The sequence below is a fragment of the Mus musculus genome, chromosome 19 (genome assembly GCF_000001635.26).
Source record: "Mus musculus strain C57BL/6J chromosome 19, GRCm38.p6 C57BL/6J".
NCBI classification, from domain to species: Eukaryota; Metazoa; Chordata; class Mammalia; order Rodentia; family Muridae; genus Mus; species Mus musculus.
Genome location: NC_000085.6, coordinates 8,880,014 through 8,892,708, shown reverse-complemented (window position 1 = coordinate 8,892,708; position 12,695 = coordinate 8,880,014). Strand labels below are relative to the sequence as shown.

General features: G+C 45.3%; 3 protein-coding genes, 1 long non-coding RNA gene and 2 other non-coding genes across 7 annotated transcripts; 4 read left to right on the top strand and 2 right to left on the bottom strand.

Moving 5' to 3' along the window:
• Positions 1-1,949: 1,949 nt before the first annotated feature.
• Positions 1,950-3,826, bottom strand: 1810009A15Rik (RIKEN cDNA 1810009A15 gene). 2 transcript variants are annotated; one of them, NM_025463.3, is made up of 4 exons: positions 3,745-3,826; positions 3,461-3,585; positions 2,609-2,706; positions 1,950-2,298 (listed from the first exon to the last, which is right to left on the bottom strand). In NM_025463.3, exons 1-4 carry the CDS (start codon positions 3,781-3,783, stop codon positions 2,189-2,191), a joined length of 372 nt encoding a protein of 123 aa, NP_079739.1. In that variant the 5' UTR covers positions 3,784-3,826; the 3' UTR covers positions 1,950-2,188. The 2 variants fall into 2 exon arrangements, 1 of the variants encoding a protein (NP_079739.1); NR_104416.1 differs by having other exon boundaries at positions 3,461-3,826.
• Lbhd1 (LBH domain containing 1) lies at positions 1,950-8,831 on the bottom strand. Its single transcript, NM_001286103.1, has 6 exons — positions 8,630-8,831; positions 8,394-8,553; positions 5,459-5,674; positions 3,461-3,585; positions 2,609-2,706; positions 1,950-2,298 (listed from the first exon to the last, which is right to left on the bottom strand). The coding sequence occupies exons 1-6, from the start codon at positions 8,777-8,779 to the stop codon at positions 2,268-2,270; spliced, it is 780 nt and encodes a 259-aa protein (NP_001273032.1). The 5' UTR covers positions 8,780-8,831; the 3' UTR covers positions 1,950-2,267.
• Mir5136 (microRNA 5136) lies at positions 3,935-4,010 on the top strand. The gene has a single exon (NR_039598.1). It is a non-coding gene; the product is annotated as a microRNA 5136 (primary transcript).
• On the top strand, positions 3,939-4,322 carry 5730408K05Rik (RIKEN cDNA 5730408K05 gene). Its single transcript, NR_027866.1, has one exon. It is a non-coding gene; the product is annotated as an RIKEN cDNA 5730408K05 gene (long non-coding RNA).
• On the top strand, positions 4,024-4,173 carry Snora57 (small nucleolar RNA, H/ACA box 57). Its single transcript, NR_169267.1, has one exon. It is a non-coding gene; the product is annotated as a small nucleolar RNA, H/ACA box 57 (small nucleolar RNA).
• Positions 8,832-11,775: 2,944 nt separating the features above from the next.
• On the top strand, positions 11,776-12,695 carry Uqcc3 (ubiquinol-cytochrome c reductase complex assembly factor 3). The gene is made up of 2 exons (NM_001160356.1): positions 11,776-12,003; positions 12,093-12,695. The coding sequence occupies exons 1-2, from the start codon at positions 11,884-11,886 to the stop codon at positions 12,240-12,242; spliced, it is 270 nt and encodes an 89-aa protein (NP_001153828.1). The 5' UTR covers positions 11,776-11,883; the 3' UTR covers positions 12,243-12,695.

Here is a 12,695-nt window from a genome sequence, read left to right as displayed (position 1 = left end):
GGCCAGCCTGGTCTAGAGTGAGTTCCAGGACAGTCAGGGCTACAGAGATAACTCTGCCTCGAAAAAAAACAAAAAAGGAAGGAAGATCAACATGTTTTTTATTATTTCTAAATGATATGTATATGAGTTATTCTCAGTCTAGAAGAGGTCATCAGACCTCCTGGAGCTGGAGTTACTGGTGGTTGTGAGTTGTGTGACATTTATAAAGTAGTCTGGAGATGGAGAGATGGCTCAGCAGTTAAGAGCACTTAACTGCTATTCTTGCAGAGGACTAGAGTTCAATTCTTAGTACCCATATGGCAGCTAGTTCACAAACTGTAATTGCAATTCCAGGGCTTCTGATTCTGGTCTCCATGGGCATATGATACACATGCATCCATGCTGGCAAAATATTCATATCCATAAGATAAATCTAAAAAGAAAAGTTTAAGGCCAGTGGTATTGTACACATTCAATCACAGCATTTGAGACAGGGGTAGGTGGATCTCTATAAGTTTGAGGCCAGCCAGTTTTATAGAGGGTGTCCCAGGGCAGCCAGGCTACAAAGATCTCCCGTCTCAAAAATAAAGTAAAATAAAATAAAAAATTGTCAATGAGGATGGAAAGATAGTTCAGGGGTTAGGAATACTTGGTGCTCTTTCAAAATGCTCAGGCTCAGTTCCCAGCACCTACGTGGCAGTTTACAAATATCTATAACTCTGATTCCAAGGGATCCAACAGCCTCTTCTGGCCTCTGAAGACTCCAGGCATGCACTACATACATAGTGTACACACACTATATAGTGTACACTATATAGTATACACAACATATATAGTGTACACACACATTGAGCACAGGACTCAAAACCACAAGGTTGTCAGTTATGGATATTTAGTTGAGAAGGAATGAAAACCTAAATGTGGCAAGCCCATGTCTAATTGAGTTTTGTTTTGACACTTGCTGTGTGTATGGGGACATGTGCTTGCCACAATTCAAGTGTGGAAGCCAGAGGACAAGAGTAGAGTCAGCTCTTTCCACTATTTGGGTAACAGGGATAGAACTCAGATTGTTGGGCTTGGGCCAAGTACCCTTACCCCTGAGTTACATCACTAGCCTCCCTGTATCTATTTAGCTGTTTACAATGGTAAAAGTTAGGAAAGGGGGCTGGACATGTCTTTTATACCCATCACCCCAGCACCATGGAGGCAGAAGCAGAAGGACCATGTGATCAAACCAAGCCTGGCCTATATAAGGAAAATCTTCGAAAACAAAACAAAGTCCTCAGATCTGGCATCTCACTGAGTGCTGACTGGGAAATACAGGCCCTCAAGATGTAGATGGCACAGGGGTTGCCTCGAATGCAGGTACCCTGGGTTTGAATCCCTAAACACAACCAAAAAGAAATGTTCCTTACTTAACTCTAATGCTAAACATAGTGTGGACTATGATCAGACCCTCTCCTCCCTATCTACCACCCTTAATCGTCTGTATGTTCCAGAAATGCAGAATTGGAAGTGTTTAGAAAGATGGGGGGGAGGGCACTGAAGAAGCTAACCAGTTTCATTTTGAGATAGGGTCTTACAGCTGGGCAGTGGTGGCGCACACCTTTAATCCCAGCACTCGGGAGGAAGAGGCAGGCAGATTTCTGAAGTTCGAGGCCAGCCTGGTCTACAGAGAGTTCCAGGACAGCCAGGGCTACACAGAGAAACCCTGTCTCGAAAAACCAAAAACTAAAAAAAAAGAAAAAAAAAAGAAAAAAAAAGATAGGGTCTTATAAAGCCCTGGAACTCAATGTGAGGCCTTGAACAGAGATCTGCCTGCCTCTCTGCCTGGCAAATGTTGGGATTAAAGGCATGCGCCACCATGCCTTCACTTTGTAGCTTCTTGTCGCCTTTGTTGCACAATGTGTCCTTCTTCTGAAGTGTCTCCACCCACACGCAAAGGCCTTTCTACATGGCTCATCCCTGCTGCACTTCATCCCACACGGTGAACGCACTAAAGCTTTATTACAAAAGGAGTTGACTGCTAGAGGTGGCCCTCCAGTCTTTCTCTGTGTCCTCTTCGGTCCCAATATACACCTCCAGGGGAGGTCAGGGTCCGCTGTAGAAGAGGTGTCTAGGAAAGTGAAATATGCTAATATTTTTTCCAAAGTTCCTCCAAATCTTTCTCAGTGCTGTTGACCATCTTCTGGTAGAAGAGGCAGGGATTTTAGCTCTTATCTTCAAGATCCTCCATAGCTACGTCCTGGGGAGCTTTTATCTTCTTTTGTTGCTTGGGCTGTGGCTGACTAGTCCTGGTTGACTTGGAGGGGGCTTCCACTGAACAAAAGGAAAGGAAAAAGAAAGCATTAAAGATAAAACCCAGGGGCTGGTGAGATGGCTCAGTGGTTAAGAGCGCCGACTGCTCTTCCAAAGGTCCTGAGTTCAAATCCCAACAACCATATGCTGGCTCACAACCATCCATAACAAAAATCTGATGCCCTCTTCTGGAGTGTCTGAAGACAGCTACAGTGCACACACTGTAAATAAATAAATAAATAAATAAATCCTAAAAAAAAAAAAAAAAAAAAGATAAAACCCAGGTAAAATCCAGACTTCTTGTTGTGTAGCCTCTGTGCCCAAGACTTACCTTCCATGGCTGCTTTTTCTTTCTGGGCAAGTCGGATCTGCTGCAAGAGTTTCCTGCGCTTCTTCCCAGACAGCGTGATGTTGGCACGAGCACTGGACCTGAGTGACAGGAAACAAAAAATATCCAGGTTCATTTGTACCAAACTGAGCCTCAAAAATGACCCCAGCTAAGAAAAGGTCTCACTCTGTAGACCAGGCTAGCCAACAGGCAACCTTTCTGTCTTAGTCTCCTGGCACTGGAATTTAAATGGGAGCATCATTGCCCAGTTTTTGTTTTATAAGGTCTCTGCATTCAAATTACTGAATGGGCTCTGGTGTCCTCAGGGAACTCTTTAACACTTAAGACTTTTTAACAATTTGACTTCAATATGTACCTCAATAGTATTAAGTCAGTAAGTTCTGAGTTCGAGGCCAGCCTGGTCTACAGGGTGAGTTCCAGGACAGCCAGGGCGACACAAAGAAACCCTGTCTTGAAAAAAAAAAAAAAAAAAAAATCCAGTGAGCAGCTGGGGGGTGGTGGGGGTGGTGAAGGACTTTAATCCCAGAACTTGGGAGGCAGAGGTAAGTGGATCTCTTAGTTAGAGGCCAGCCTGGTCAACACAGAAAGTTCCAGAACAGCCAGAGCTACAGAGAAACCCTGCTTGAAAACCCGAGACAAAACAATCAACAACAGCATCAGAATCCTGTGAGCAATGATACCATAAGAGGCTAGTAGTTTGGAAACTAACATAACTCTCAACTAGTTGCTGCATAAACGTGAAAGAGAACAAGAAATTTGGAGACCTCTGGGATGCTCTGAAACCTGGTAGGAAGTGGGTAGGAATGTCCAACCGGAGGATAATACTGTACGTACGCCCGCTTCTTGAGGTGGTGCTTCGTAGTCAGCCCTTCGTCTATCACAGCCCCGACCACCTGGCGTTTCCGTCGCCGATCCCTGCTTAATACCCTGCGGCGCTTGAACAACTTCTTCTTCAGCTCCTGCGGAAGAAAAAGATGCGCATGTAAGGTTCTGCACACCCACCCGGGATCCTCCGCACCTAACAACCCCAGCCCCTAACTAATCCTGTTTCCAAAGAGGAAAATGCCGGGAAGCAAAGGGAAACAAAGACGCAGTTCCCACTCCCACAGTTCAGTCACCGTCCGGGGACGATTGATCTTTCCTCCCGGAGGTGCCATGGCTACACTCCGCGGCTCATTCCAAAAGCCGCACTTCCGCTCCGCTCACAGGTTCCGCCACACGCAAAAGACCCCGCCCTCTGATGCCTCCGAACCAATCGCAGCTTGGAGGCGGGCACCAGGGGTATATAAGGTTGTTCCGCGCGTTGCGGGGCCTTTCCAAGGGTGGTTTTCACGTGAGTCTTGATTTTGTCTTTATATGCGAGGGAACTACTGGGAACTGGGCCTGACTTTGTAGATCCTCCTTTTCTTGGCGGGGACCGGGCGTGCGGTCCCGCTCCCCGTAATGTACGGAGGTAGAAGAAAGGGCTCTGGCCCTCTCGGCGTTATGTCTTCGGTGCTTGCGGCTTCCCGTTCGCGGGTTCTATCCTCAGACGCCGGAACACTTAACCGTGCAGAAATGTAGCTAGGTCCCGCAGTCCCCTCTGGGTTACTCAACGCTTTTTATTTTATTTTAGGTCGACATTGACGCTCCCGGAGTGATGGTTAACATTTTCTTTGCTGTTTATTATTGAATCAATAAAGTCTGTGAACCCTAAGGACCCTGTGTTCGCTACCTTTTTTTTCTGCGACTCGTAATTTGCAAATCTTTAGGACCGAAAGCACATGTTGGGAGTGATAGTGACTATTCACTAAAGATCTCTGGTCGATCTTGTGGGGGGACTTAATAAGCTAAATCTCAACCAGGATGTAAATCTTTATGAGTATAGAAAGTGCGCTCCTAAAGGCATGGGAATCAAACCTGTAGTTATGGTAAAAAGCCTAGCGTAATGGTGCGCACGTGTAATCAGCAGAACTAACCTGGGGTAGCATGCACCCTTATCTTCAAGCTTCCTGGCATTTAAACTGGCGGTAGGCACAGCTTTCTCACTAAGATATTGGAAGTAAAACTAGGATCTCAATCCTCCACAGGCATGCCCTGTGGATGTTCTCGGGGTGGACTTGTCTCCGTGCTGGGACCTACATAAACAGCCTTATACAAGGAGGCCATTGCCATTCCCAGTGCAGAATCTGGGAGCCCTAGCATCCTTAGGTTCCTCACAGCTCTCCAGGGATAATTGTTGCTAAGCGAGATTTGCCTGAGGATTCAAGGACCCTCCTTTTCAGCTGCCCTACTAGAAGTAAGAAAAAAAAAATCCAATGGCTGGACTGGGTATAAAAATTAAGCCCTAAACCGGGCAATGGTGGCCCACACATTTAATCCCAGCACTTGGCAGGCAGTGACAGGCAGATTTCTGAGTTCAAGGCCGGCCTGGTCTACAGCGTGAGTTCCAGGACAGCCAGGGTGATACAGAGAAACCTTGTCTCGAAAGACCAAAGAATAAAAGTTAAGGCCTTATAAGACATTCAGTTAAATCTCAAAAGATTTCTGAGAGTTTCCATTCTGCTTTTGTTGGTCAAACATAGAGTTGGAATTTTGCCATTGTATGAATAGCTAGTAATTGAGAGTGTTTTCCTGGTTTGCACAATTTGTGTCCTGGTTCATAAACCTGGAGCCTGAGGGTAATACTGGGTTACCAGGTGGGGAGACCTGACATCATTACTGGCTGGGCTCAATCTGAACTGCAGAGCTGGTGTGAATTGTGTGTCCTGCAGCTTAGAGTAAGCCAAAGAGCTTTGAAAACAATAATAATGGAGATGAAATTGGAGGAAAAAAAAAAACACCAATACTTACCCCCAAAAGTACTGAGAGGTGGGAAATGGGGATATTCCATAAATCGTGTTCTATAGATGCAGGACCCTGTTGGGTCCCAAAGAGGACAGAGATTGGGAGTTTCCTGACCCTCTGTATCTTCAGGAATCCAGAAGGCATCTTGTTCTTGACCCCAGCCAAGTCCAGGGTTTATTGTTCTTAAAGGAGATGTGGGATCCTGTGGGATCCAGGCCCAACCTGGGAGAAGAGTAAATATTCTTGATATGCTGTGTCTTTAATTGATTTGAGACAAGGTCTCTCCATGTAGCCTTGGCTGGTCTTTAACATGTAACAGGACAAGCTGGCTACCATGCCTGACCCAGATAAATAAAGATTTAGTTGTTTTAGTGTGCATAAATGTTTGCCATATGCATGTCTGGTACATGAGGATGTTAGAAGAAATCTGATCCCCTAGACCTGGAGCTACAGATGCTTGTGAACTACCACAAGAGTTCTAGAAAACAAATCTAGGCCCCTCTGCAAAGGTAGCAAGTTCTCTTAGAACTGCTGAGCCTCATTATTTGTGTGTGAGGCAATAGAGTTTTATTCTACCTTTAATCCAGTACCGGGTCAGTGGAACTAGTCAAATTTCTATGAGATCCAAGCCCAGCTTGTGGGAGTGGGGTTGGTAATTTGTGCATATTTGTATTAGGAGGCAGAGACTGACATCAGGTATCTTCCTCAATTGCCCTTCACTTGATATACGGAGAGCTTGCCTATGGAGTTAGTCTAGCTGGGTAGTTTGCTTGCTCCAGGGATCTCAACCTCTAGAGTACACTGCGATTGCGGGTAAGCTGTCATGCACAACTGGTCTGTCCATATAGATAACAGGGATCTGAGTTCAAGTGCACATGCTTTCAGAACAAGCACTACCTACTGAGCTGTCCCTCTATCCCTATTCTCTCATTTATAAAGGGAAATTGTCTCCTTTAATTGAGTTGTTCTGAAAACTCTTAAAAGTATTTAGCATTGTGACTGGAGCATAATGCACACACACACACACAAAACCCAACAACTCTTTATGTTTTTGTTTTTGTTTTTCGAGACAGGGTTTCTCTGTGTAGCCCTGGCTGTCCTGGAACTCACTTTGTAGACCAGGCTGGCCTTGAACTCAGAAATCCACCTGCCTCTGCCTCCCAAGTGCTAGGATTAAAGGCGTGTGCCACCACACCCGGCAACAACTTTTTAATAACAACATACAGCCGTTCATTAACCTCCAAAATGTTAATTACCTCTAGATAGATACAGGGTAATTACATCATCTTCCTTCCCCAGTAATGAGCCATTAAAATATTATTAGACACCAGCAAGATCCGAGCCATGCAAGATAAATAATAAATCATATCTCCAGAACAAAAAGGGACAAAAGCAAATTAAGGCTACAGGTGAAGCTCAGTAGCTGATAAATTACCTAACATGCAAAAGGCCTTCATTTGTGGGGCTGGTCAAACAGCTTAGCCAGCAAAAGCTCAAGTGAGCCAAGTATCAGGGTGCTTAATTGCTAAGACCCACATCCATCGTTGTCCTGCTTAACACAGGGTCTCAATGCATAGCTCTGGTTGTTCTGCAACTCGATGTGTGGAAACTCAGATCCTGCCTCTGCCTCGAAGTGCTGGGATTAAAAGTGTGCACCACCAGTGGCCCAGCCACATAAACATTTTTTAAAAAGTGCTTTAAAGCCCTGGGTTCAATCCTCAACAGTACAAACAAAGGAAAACAAAAACCATGCACACAAATAGTAGAGAGAGAGTGTCACTCCACAGGTAAGATCACTCACTGGCAGTGAGTTCAGTGCCCAGATCCCACAAGGTGGACTGACAGAACAAGCTCCCACGAGACAAGGACGAGCCATTATCCTCAGACATACATACACACACCCATACTCACAAGCACATAAAAATACTATTTTTAATGTTTGGAGTCACATGCACACTATGTAGATCAGTCTGGCCTCAGGTCTGCCTTGTCTGCCTCAGATCGGCCTGTCTGTCTCCAAAGAGTCTGGATTAAAGGCAGAAGCCACCAAGTTTAAAAACATTTTTTTCTTCCAAGATAGGGTTTCTCTGTATGGCCCTAGCTGTCCTAGAACTTGACCTGTAGACCAGACTGGCCTCGAACTCAGAGATCTCCCTATCCCTGTCTCTTGAGTCTTTGGATAAAAGGCATGTGACATCATCACTCACCTAGATTTTTTTTTAAGGTGACGTCACTCATTCCAAGATCAGAATGGCCCGCTAAACCAGGCAGGGTGTAGAGCCTGTAGCTCTACTTTGTAATAATCTCAAGTACTCAGATGGCTGAAGTTAAAGGAGTACAAGAGTTCAAGGCCAGCCAGGGCTACACAGTGAGCTCCAGGTCAGTCTGAGGTACAAGGTGAGCCTGTCTCAAATTAATTAATTAATTAATTAATTTAATTAAAAAAGGACTGGAAATATAGTGAAGCAGTGCAGTATCTCTCTAGGCTCTCTCTTCAGTGCTTAAATAAAGGTATAAACAAACAAGCAAGCCAGGCATGGTGTTAGAGGCTTGTATCTACAGTTTGGAAGGCTGAAGCAGGAGGACCTTTAGTTTGAGGACGGTTTGAACTATATAGTGAAACTTCTTTAAAAACAAAACAAAACAAAACAAAACAAAAAAACACTCTAATTGTCCACTAGTGTTCATCAATGATATCAGCTGCCTAGACTTCTCTCATCCAGTGTGTGTGTGTGTGTGTGTGTGTGTGTGTGTGTGTGTGTGCACGCACGCCCGCACACATGTGTGGTACAAGGATTGGGACCCAGGGTTCTGTGCATGCTATTATGCACCTTCTTCCTACACCACACCACACCTCCTCTTTCTAACATTCCTGGACATCTATTGTGGGTCTAAAATATCTAAATGTCAATGGCCTGAACGAATCAGCCACCACTTTCACCTGGCTCTTCACTTTGATCCTGGAAGAAAGCTTCTGCGTCTTCTTCACCATCAGTGAGCACCAGCAACTCCTCATGTGGCCACTGGTGGTCTTCCTGGTCTTCCTCACTCCCCTCTGAGGCCTCTACCACAATAGAGGGCAGGCGGGGCTTTTGAGACACCTGCATAAGTACAGCAGGGGTGTTGGGCACAATTCGAAGATGAGCCTGTCACAGGACGTGGTATAGTAATACTGACCTCAACATCCTGATGATCTTCACATCTGCCAGTCTCTTCTCTGTTTTTTGAAAGGGGGTTGGCCAACTGAGGACTTTCTGGATGCCATGGAGAGTCTGGGTTATCTCCAGACCAAGATCCATCCTTGCTACTCTCTGGCACAAGGGCCATGATAGTAACTCTGTAAACGTGGAGATGGTTGGATTCCAGGTCAAGTCCCTGTGTCCAGTGCCCACACAGACTGTGCTTTAATCCTCTTTGGAGAGGGCCTCTTAATCACTGCTGAGGAAAGCATGATGACATGCTGGGAGATTATGGGCCTTCCATGGGAGGGAGATGCCAAAGAGGAAAGACAGAGCTTTAGTCTGTGTACTCCCTGAGACACTGGGGATGGCAGGCAAGGTAGGAGACAAGGGCATCTGGATTAAAGCCCTATAAATAAAGAGCCGGGGTGACGATGGATTTCCCAACTCCTTTTTTTTTTTTTGATTTTTCAAGACAGGGTTTCTCTGTGTAGCCCTGGCTGTCCTGGCACTCACTTTGTAGACCAGGCTGGCCTCGAACTCAGAAATCCACCTGCCTCTGCCTCCAGAGTGCTGGGATTAAAGGCGTGCGCCACCACGCCCAGCTTCCCAACTCCTTTTTTACTGGTTTTCTCAAGTGGACTTGGTTTGGTTTTGTTGTTGTTGTTTGGGTTTTTTGTTTTGTTTTGTTTTGTTTTTTTGTTTTTTGTTTTTGGTTTGGTTTGGTTTTTCAAGATAGGGTTTCTCTGTATAGCCCTGGCTGTCCTGGAAGTCACTCTGTAGACCAGGCTGACCTCGAACTCAGAAATCCACCTGCCTTTGCCTCCCAAGTGCTGGGATTAAAGGTGTGCGCCACCACGCCCAGCTTGTTGTTGTCTTAAATATATGTAATGTCTATTACTGTTTTCCGTGAATAATATCTGTATGAGGTATCAGAAGTTCTAGGCCTGAGTTACAAACAGAGCTGGCATGTGGGTGCAGAAAATTGAACCCAGATCTTCTGGAAGAGCAGCTAGAATTCTCAACAGCTGAGCCATCTTTCCATTTCTGGGTCCATTTGTGTGTTATTTAATGAACATTTATGTGGCTTTTGCTATTTGCTAGGGACCCTTTTTATTACTTTAAAGGTATTTATTTTTATGAGTACAGGTGTTTTGCCTGCAAGTATATCTTCTGCCATGGAGACCAGAAAAAGACACTGGATCTCTTAGGGCAGGAGTTACAGATGGTTGTGAACACCATGAAGGTGATGGAATCAATCTGGACCCTCTTGGTACATAGTCAGTGCTCTTAACCACTGAGCCTCCTCCCCTAGCTTGCCAAGAACTCATTGTTTGGTGATAGTCGTTGTTATTGTTGTTTGGTTGTAGATTTTTGTTTTGTTTTTTTGTTTGTTTGTTTGTTTGTTTGTTTGTTTTTAGACAGTTTCTCTGTATAGCTTTGGCTGTCCAGGAACTCACTCTGTAGATCAGGCTGAGCTCAAACTCAGAAATCTGCCTGCCTCTGCCTCCCAAGTGCTGGGATTAAAGGTACTTAATCCCACTACCACCCTATATATCTGCATACCAGATGAATTCTTTAAAATATTCTACATATCAGTCAGGTGTTGGTGATACTGGCCTTCAATTGTAGCACTAGAGAAGTAGAGTTGGGCAGATCTCTGAGTCTGAGGCCAACCTGGTCAACAAAGTGAATTCCAGGACAGCCAGGGCTACACAGAAAAACTTTGAAACCGTGTCTCAAAAGAGGGGGTAGGGGGAGTTAAGGCAGGAGGTTGTAAATACAAGGTTTCTTAGACTACAGAGTATGCTCAAAACCAGCGAAGAGAGCTAAGAACCTGCTTATGATGACAATGACAACAATGATGAAGAGGAGCCAGGTTTGGTAGCATAAGCCTTAAACTCCAGCTCTCTAGAAGAACAGGCAGGCAAAACTCTGAGACCTCAATGCTAGCCTGGTCTACTTAGAAAGATCTAGGGCAATCAGGACTACAAAGTGAAATCCTACAAGCTCTTAAAAAAAAAAAGAGGGGGGACCATATTAAGTAAACACACACACACACACACACACACACACACACACACACACACACGGTCGTACCAAGCTTGTCCAATACTCTGAAGAGAAAAACAAAAATCTGTTTCCTATTCTGTACACATGGCTTTGAAGTGTTTGTCCTAACCCCTATATGCTTTGTTTTGAAACAAGGTCTTCCAATGAAGACTTGATTGGCCTCCAAATCAGAATCTTTCAGATTCACTTTTCTTAAATACTAAGATTTCAGATGTTAGCTGTTATATTACATTGTATACTTAAAACAGTAGCTGAGCAGTCCTTTATTAATTTGAAACTTCCAAGGGTTGAAAACAGGCAATGCGGGCTGGTGAGATGGTTCAGTGGTTAAAAGCACTGACTGCTCTTCCAGAAGTCCTGAGTTCAATTCCCAGCAACCACATAGTGGCTCACAATCATCTGTAATAATAGGATCAGATGCCCTCTTCTGGTGTGTCTGAAGACAGCTACAGTGTATTCATATACATAAAACAAGTAAATAAATCAGAAAGAAAGAAAGAAAGAAAGAAAGAAAGAAAGAAAGAAAGAAAGAAAGAAAGAAAGAAAGAAAGGAAGGAAGGAAGGAAGGAAGGAAGGAAGGAAGGAAGGAAGGAAGGAAGAAAACTGGCAATGCTTTTTTGGTTTGGTTTGTTTCTTTATCGGGACAGGGTTTCTTTGTGTTGCCCCAGCTGTCCTGGAACTCTGTAGACCAAGCTGGCCCTGAACTCAGTGATCCACCTGCCTCTGCCTTCCAAGGCATGCACTATCATTACTCAGAAAAAAATGGCAATTGAAATATCCATAGCAACCATGCACTCTTTGAAAGCAAAGGTGCTTAGCGCTATTTTTTTTTTTTAATGTGCATTGGTTTTGCTTGCACGGATGTCTGTATGAGAGTGTCAGATTCCCTAGAATTGGATTTTCAGACAGTTGTGAGATACTGGGAAATTGAACCAAGGTCATTTGGGAGAGCTTAACCTTTGAGGCATCTCTCCAGCTCCAACTTTTAAAAAAATTTCTGTGTGTGCACGTGCGCGTGTGTTTAGCCCTCTCTAGCCCAGCTGTTTCTCTATGATTTGAGGCCCGGCCCCGCCCCTCTCCTAGGTCGCTCTAGCCCGCATAGGGAGCGGTGAGATGTCATGGCTTCCTTCTAGGCTGCGGGAGGAAGCGGACGGCACCTCTTTTGTAGTGTAATCCGCCATGGAGGTGGCTCGTAAAGCACTTGTGGCAGTTGCAGTGCTAGGCGGGGGAGCTGGCGTGGGTTCTATTCTGTTTGCTCTTGTGACCCCAGGAGAACTACAGAAGCAGTCGATGCTGCAGGTAAAAACAACCGGACTCCCCGAGCTGGGTGTGCGTGGGACGAGCCCCTGTCTTTTCGCCCAGAATGCAAACATCCTTCTTGCCCGCAGGAGATGCCGGAAAGGGACTCGCGGCGCAGGGACGAAGCAGTCAGGACCACGGAACTGGTGATGGCTACCCTGAAGGACGCCGCAGCCACGAAGGAGAACGTGGCCTGGAGGAGAAACTGGACAGTTAGCGGGGATGGCAGGTCAGCATGACACCAGAGCTCGCCCGTGGTCACGGGAACCTGTAAGGCTCCTTTCTTGGTGCTCCGGACATGGAGTCGGGAGATACACCAGGACTCTCTCCAAGTCACTGGGAACTGCGGTTGGGGGAACGCCTTTAAAGAGCACATCGCCTGACAGGGTCGGATGTGTGGAACCAACGGAACTAATAAATGCAGTTCATCCATTAAGTGGATTTCGCAGCTGGACATCTAATGCTTAGAGAGCTGTGAGAGAGCGCAATGTGCGCTGAAGACCTAGGCAACTGCATGCCATCCTACCCCTGAGAGTTCTTAAGTCCAATAAGTTTTCTGACTATTCAAAATAGGTCATATGATCTAAGTTTGCTTCTGCAACTGTTGGGTAAAAGACTTTAGGAAAAAGTCTGGTTTTGTATGTCACAATGTGTGTTGTGTGAATGAAAAATGAAAGTCGGAAGTCACCGAA